General features: G+C 36.0%; 1 protein-coding gene across 1 annotated transcript; it reads left to right on the top strand.

Annotated features, from left to right (window-relative positions):
- Nucleotides 1–221: 221 nt before the first annotated feature.
- LOC104111134 (uncharacterized) lies at nt 222–545 on the top strand. Its single transcript, XM_009620747.2, has one exon. It carries the CDS (start codon nt 222–224, stop codon nt 543–545), a length of 324 nt encoding a protein of 107 aa, XP_009619042.1.
- Nucleotides 546–7,987: the final 7,442 nt, after the last annotated feature.

Here is a 7,987-nt window from a genome sequence, read left to right as displayed (position 1 = left end):
TCTTGCTATGACAGTTACCTACTCCCAACCTTAGAAGTAACCTTTTCAACTCCCAACAATTTCACATAATAACCACTCGACCTACAAGTACTGCAATTCAATTTAAACCAACACTCTGTCTTGTTCCTTCCTAATCCTCTTACAAAACCCTACAAATACCCTCCAAAAACATCTCCAGGAATATTAAGAACAAGAAAACAAAAATCATTAATATTGTAGTCATGTCTAGTGTTCATTCATCGACAATATTAGCCGAGACAATTTCATGGTATTGTACCTTGTTCTTGGCAATCATGTTGGTCTTGAGCTGCTGCGAATCCACAGAAAGTGAATTCGCAGTGCAAATGCATGAGCAGCAGAATTTGGCTATGAAGAAGCTGCCATTATGTGATGAAATTTATGTGGTGAGAGAAGGAGAAACATTGCATACAATAAGTGAGAAATGTGGAGATCCTTTTATTGTTGAAGAAAATCCACATATTCATGATCCTGATGATGTTTTCCCTGGCTTAGTTATCAAGATTACTCCTTACAAGAATACGTAATTAAAAAGGAAAAAAATTAAACTTGTGGTTTTGTTACTACTTATGTTTTTGAATTTTACTTATGTATATGCATGAGCTCTCTGTGTAATTTAATTTCTATTTGCTGATTTTTCAAGAAATTTTACTCTCAAGAGGGTTAGTGGCATTAACCTATATATATAACATCTTGTTTTCTATCCAACTTCTCTTTTTCTTTTATTTTAGGTATGTTTAAACGGGACTTAGAACAAATGAAGAGGGAAATTAATAGGACACCTGAATTTCGTCAATTCAACTTTGATTTCACCTACTGGAGAAGGAAATACAATATATATTGTAGATATTTGCATATGTCAATCTCTTAAAAAAAACAGGGTTTATTCTCTTCATTCAACTTTGTGTTCATTACCCAAAAGTCATTTTTCTTTCTTTTGTTAGGTAAAAGTCATTCAACTTTGTATTCATTACCCAAAAGTCATTTTTTTTTTCTTCTTTCGTTACACAAAAATTATTTTACTAAGCTCTAGTTATCACAATAATCACTTTGATCAGATTTTACAAACCTTTCACCTGAAAAGTCTATTATGCTTTTGACATTATCAATCCTCCCATTTATGTAATACCTTCTATATTATATGCTATATAATATACTTTTACCTAGATATTTTAATTATAATTAAAATAACTTAATATTAATTTATTTATTATTTTTATAATATATTCGTACATTTAATTTTTTCTTAATATTAATTTTCAAGATATATAAGTAGCATTATTAAATTTGTCAGTAACATTACCGTGAACAAATCTCAAGTCTACGTTCTTAAACATGCTTAATGAAATATGTTTAATGAAAATTAAAAAATCAAAGCTCATTGATTTATTAGCCAAGCCATACCCATTAATTTAATAAATAAAATACCCACATTTAGCAAAATATCACATCAGATTAATACTTTCAAATAACTAATATTAATAGATAAAGCTTTAAAAACTTAATATTAAACACAAATATCTTTGAAACTTCTTTTAAAAATTTTCTCGACTATAAAAAACTATCATTTGTTAAACAAATATATTTTTATTATTTTAAATAAATACTAAAAAATAAATAATTTTTTAAATCATTTTTATATTTAAAATATGTTCATGTTTGAATATGATTAAACAAATTTAGTGTAATGAAAAAATTAAATGTATCGATATATTATTAAAATAATAAATAAAATAATTTAAAGTTATTTTAATTATAAGTAAAATACCTAGGTAAAAATATATTATATAATATATAATATAGAAGGTATTACATAAATGAGAGAATTTATAATATCAAGGACATAATAGACTTTCAAGTAAAAGTATGATAAAATCTGGCCAAGGTGGATTTTTTGATAAATAGAGCAAAGTAAAATATTTTTTGTATAACAAAAGAAAGAAAATCGACTTTTGGGTAATGAACTCAAAGTTGAATGATTTTTACGTAACAAAAAGAAGAAAAATGACTTTCGCATAATGAACACAAAGTTGAATGGCCACCCATGAAATTTACTCAATAAAGAGAGTAAGGATGACACACATAAATCGAGAGTGTGTGTGTGTGTGCATATATATACATACACACGCACTCTGAAATTTTTTCCGAATTTTGAACAGTGTTTTAGTTCAAATTTATCTTTACATAAAAAGTTGCTAAATTTTGATTACTTTTGAAACTGTGGCTATTTTTCAATTACCACTTGTGGCTATTTTTGACTTTCACCCAAAGTATTTGGGCCTGCTCCCACAACTATAGGCCCAACAACTTTATCTCGTTAGCCCAAGTGCATGGGCAACAGTACAACACTAGAAACATAAATTAACTAGTGTTCGTTAAGAAGATAATAATGTAATATTTTTGGTTTTCAGTTTACCCTCATGTTCGATTCTGAACCTTTTTATTTGTCAAGCACGTAAAATCTTTTTTCTTTTCTTTTGGATGGGTGTGTGACTCTTTATTTATTTATTTAGGTGTACAAAACATACAACTCAATACATTTAAAGCCTCAAGAGTTGCGTAACCATTTACTTGTATTTGTATAGGTCAAAATCTGCCTCAATGGGATTTAGCATGGAGTGGTATTATGGAAAGTGATGTGACCGAAGTTATCACGATCCAAAATCTATTAAGGTCGTGATGGCGTCGGACACCGCTGTCAGGCAAGCCAACAATACAAACTTCACTTAATTATCAATTTTAGTATTTTTGAAATCAAAATTTCTTCAATGAAATAATAAAGATAAAACTCATAAAGTAAATGATAAATATTTTTAGCAACTAAATTTCTAAACAATTCACAACCATTCCCAAAATCCGGTGTTACAAGTGCTTGAACATTTACTAGAAAATTAAAAATAAAATACAGCATCTGTCCAGAATACAAATTAGACAGAAAAATATAATAACTCTGAAGGAGACTCTGTTAGCTGCGGATCGTAATATAGAATGTAGCTCACCTATGTCCCCGCAATTATTAACCACACCTCTGCACCCACAAGGCCGCTATACATATATGTAGCTGCACAATAAAATGTGCAGCAAGTATAGTATAGGTACAAAAATAACGTGTACCCAGTAAGTATCAAGACTAATCTCGAAGTAGTAGAGACGAGATGGCCGACTTTAACACTCATTATGGGTCAATAGTATTAAATAATCATGAAATAGAAATACTTATATCAACGTGGTTCACAGAGTTAACAGTAATTTTATTGACCAGTAGAAATAATTAAATTTCTTCAAATGCAGTAATTCTCAATATATTAATTAAATTTCTTCAATTCAAATAAATTTCTAAATTTATCAATTAGTCTCATTTACAGGAATAACAATAATTCTTAACAAGCAGGAATAATAATTCATTAAATTCCAAAGATTTTTAATTTATCAATGAGCTTCGCAAGCTGAAATAAACTATTAAGGTATCGTGTAATTATTATTATTAAGCACGATTTCTGCCGAGGACGTACGACCCGATCCAGAGTATTGTGTACACTGCCGAGGGACGTGCGACACGATCCATAGATGCATCTATCCTGCCGAGGCGTTCGGCCCGCTCCACAAGAAGGAGGACATTTTCTTATGTACCTCCGGGAAGAGAGTATATTTATTAAAGATAAATTCGGGAGGAAGAAAGATTTTTTTTAACAATTAATTAATTTAAACAGAAAATCAAGCATATGAGATTTACATCCTTTAATATCTTTATTTGACAATTCACAATATATTCATATATATCAATTAATATTAAATAAATAAAGAATACAATATACACATATAATTCATGCTTTGAGTCCTAAACTAACCGGACTTTAGCATAAATAGTAGCTACGCACGGACTCTCGTCACCTCGTGTGTACGTAGCCCCCGCAATTAGCAAAAATTATTCAATTTAATCCCTATGGGGTAATTTTCCCCTCATAAGATTAGACAAGAGACTTACCTCGTCTCAAAATCCACTTTCCAATTATCGCATCGCGTAAAATTCTCGATTCGATGCCGAAAAAGCCGAAACTATCCAAAAGTTATATAAAATAATTAATATATGTTCAATAATTCGAAATTCGTCTATTAAATAAATTACCCTATCCAAAATGGTAAAATTCCTAAAATTCACCCCCGGCCACACGTGCTCGGATTCTGAAAATTTTTGGATGAACACGTTACCCATAATCTCAAGAACTTAAATATATAATTTCTACCCAATTCCATAACTATTTTCGTGGTTAAAATTCATTTGATTTCTAAGATTTACTAGTTATAATCTACTTATAATCTATGTATTTAACTCAAGAGGTATAGAATTAACTTACCTCCAGGTTGTTAGTTGAACTCCCCTCTCAAAAGCTCTGAAATCGCCCGAAAATGGAGGAAAAATGGGCTCAAAATGTTTGAGCCCCGATTTTTAACCATTCTGCCAAGCAGTGGTTTCGCACCTGCGGAAGGGGTACCGCACTTGCGGCTTTCGCACCTGCGGAAAAATCCTCGCAGGTGCGAGTCTCACTAGCCTTGGCCAAACTCGCATCTGCGCACACTGCTTCGCACATGCGCGAATCGCAGGTGCGCCAAAATTCCGCATCTGCGGCGATCGCCTCCCCTTCCCTTTTCCCCCTTCTGTGCATGAACCTCGCATCTGCGAGAGTTGCACCTGTGGCTGTCCAAGCGTAGATGCGAACGTACCAGAAGTAGAAGGCTTCAGCTCTTCTTCAAAACTCCAAAATTGATCCGAGTCTCGTCCGATTAATACTCGGGGCCCTGCCAGAACATACCAACATGTTTGAAATTATAAAACGGACTCGCTCGAACTCACGGAACGTGTAAAACAACATCAAATCTAAGAATCATACCCCAAACCAAATTGATTCAAGCTTAAGAATTTCAAGTTCTTCAATTTACTTCCAATGCGCCGAAATATACTTAAACTACTCGGAATGACACGAAAATTTGCGTGCAAGTCTTAAATCACTATACAGAACTATTCCCAAACTCAAAATTCGAAACGGACTTCAATTACTTAAAATCCTACTCCAAACCAAATTTAAAGAATTTTAAACCTTCAAATAGTTGATTTTTACTATTAAGCGTCAAAACGCTCCTGGGTTATCCAAAACCCGATTTGGACATACGCCTAAGTCCAAAATCATCATACGAATCTATTGCAACTGTCAAATCCCGATTCCGGGGTCGTTTTCTCAAAATGTTGACCGAAGTCAAACTTGTTCATTTAAAGCTAACTTAAGGAGCCAAGTGTTCCGATTTCAACTCACACACTTCCAAATCCCGAACCAACTATCCCCGCAAGTCATAAATCATTAAAATACATACGGAAAGTTTTATTTAGGGGAACGGGATTCTAATAGTCAAAACGACTGGTTGGGTCATTACAGAGGTCGACTAGTGGACAACGGGGCTCATAGCCGAACGGTCAATAATGGCCAAGGTCAAGTATCAAGGACGGTACTAACGGCTAGTTTTTGTAATAGGATATTTTAAAGAAATATTCCACTGAATATTCTATATACTGGTACTTTTAGGGTAGATTGGGGATATGTCCCATATAAAGGGAAAACGAGATAAGAGGAAAGGGCATGTAATATTTTGGGATAAGAGAACTTTTTGAGAAGAAGATTATCTCTAGAAAAGATAGAAGTATTACCTTTCTAATAAGATTCTACCATCATTTATTCTAGACTTTTTCATCAAATCCAAGAATAGATCTAATATTTTAGGATTTGTCTATCACTCATCACTGTTAGAAAGAAGAATCATCCTCCTCATTCAATATTGGGTGAATCATTCTCCTTATTTATGTGAATGTCATTTATTGTTATTTATTGCTTAATATTCTTCCATCATTACTCCTCTTGTAATATTAAATGCACACTGCATTTAATCCCCCACCAACAATACCCTGCGTTATTTGTGTTAGCTAGTTGTAAATCCAGTGATATTATTATCAACTAGGCTTAATCCCTCATTACATAAAATTAATTAGTTTAACCGAAGATTTACACTTTTTGGCCAAACAATTTGGCGCCGTCTATGGATATTTCCTAGTTAAATATTTAGTTTCTTCTAGATCTATACCTAGCACAATTTACAAAAAAAAGAAGAGCAAAACTCATTTTTCCTCGTACACACGGATCTGACATGTCAGGTAATGGAGAAGAAAGGATGAAGGCAGTAGCCGATCTCACCACCAACCTCTTGAACACCATCAATGAGGTTTCTGAAACAGAAGGCAAGGATATAACGCCCAACGCCTCCCCCAGGCGAGTTGGGTCGCCCCTCCCTCACGACAGTATCATAACATCCCGCGGTAAAGAAGCTTCGGCGTCCACGACGGAAGAGACGCCACCAGGAGTGAAAAACCCAGTTGAGGCTTGGCTAACGAACATGCTAACCAGCATCCTCGACAAGCCCGCCCAGGAGGCAGCTAGAGAAAACGCAAGGACCAGCATTACACCGCGGCCGAGCAGCACGACCCTCTCCCTCCAGTAACAGGTATCACTCACAATATTAACAATACAGGTGACGACACCCTCACAGCCATTCTGAGGAAGATGGAAGAAATGAAAAATTAGAACAAAATGCTTCTGGACCAAATGAGAGAGCACCAAGAAAGAGTCGACAAAATATGGGGTGCCCCAAAACTCTTTCCAAAAGAAGATGCTGGTCGGTTCGTTGAGCAACCCTATAGAGATGAAGCCTCTCCGTATGCCATACCCAAGACCTTCAAGATGCCGCCTTATTTGAAAATATATGATGCTACGACCGACCCCGAAGATCATGTGACTCACTATGTCACTGCGATAAAAGGAAATGATCTCTCCAAAGAACAAGTATCCTCCATCTTGTTGAAAATGTTCGGCGAGACCCTCACCGGAGGAGAATTAACTTGGTATTCACAATTGCTCGCGCATTCCATCAAAACTTTCGAAGAGATGGCCGACAAGTTAGTAACGGACCATGCTGGGGCCAAAAAGGCGGAGGCAAGAGTGAACGATGTATTTGCCATCAAACAATCGCCCGGAGAGGGATTGAGGGACTTCCTCGATCGATTCAATCGAGTAAGGATGACCTTACCGAATGTATCAGAAGGAATGGTTGTAGCAGCTTTCCAAAACGGGCTGAACAGGAATGGGCCAAGGGCGACCAGAAAATTATTAAGTCAACTTATGAAATATCTTCCAACAACTTGGGATGAAATACACAACGCCTACTGTGCCGAGGTCCGTGCAGACGAAGATGACCTGAATGGGCCAACTCATCGGTTGACCCTGGTATACGCCGAATCTAGGAAGGATCGAAGAAATGATGCTAGGTGGATCTTGCAGCTCCACGACCCAACCGAGAAAGGCATCAGCCATATATAAGAAGCGCCATCATTCCCCCCCTCCCGCCAATAAGAGGGCCCATCTAGTCCAAGGACAGGGACTCACCGGAATGAGAGAGGTATGCCCCATTTATTAGCCGCTCACAATTTTTGTGTGTCACCCTCAGAAATAGTCTACGCATTAGAGAAGCTCAGACCAAAAGTAAAGTGGCCACAAAAGATGAGGTCAGACCCAAGCACCAGAAAGTCAAACGCCCTTTGCGAGTTCCACCAAGAGCGAGGCCACAAAACTAAGGATTACATCGACCTAAGGAAGGAGTTCGTAAACATGCTTCACCAATGACACCTCAAAGAATTGTTGAGCGACCGAGGAAGGACCAACTTTTCTCGAGGACATGAACAACACCAGGGACTGCCGAAACCACCCTCATCGACTTGCACCATTCAAATGATCATCAGAGACGGCGACGATGCTTCGATCAACAGTGTAAAGTTCACCATAACCCACAAGCTCAAAGAAAGTATTTTTGTGGCCACTCACTCACGAACGGTATGACGAACTCGAAAAAAGTATCATCTTTGATAAGTTAG

The sequence above is a fragment of the Nicotiana tomentosiformis genome, chromosome 2, assembly GCF_000390325.3.
Source record: "Nicotiana tomentosiformis chromosome 2, ASM39032v3, whole genome shotgun sequence".
Taxonomy (NCBI): domain Eukaryota; kingdom Viridiplantae; phylum Streptophyta; class Magnoliopsida; order Solanales; family Solanaceae; genus Nicotiana; species Nicotiana tomentosiformis.
The sequence above is the reverse complement of the archived record's forward strand: the minus strand, read 5'-3'. Positions and strand labels throughout refer to the sequence as shown.

Coding starts and splice junctions, on each gene's coding strand:
- LOC104111134 (XM_009620747.2), top strand. CDS start 222: ATGTCTAGTGTTCATTCATCGACAATATTAGCCGAGACAATTTCATGG.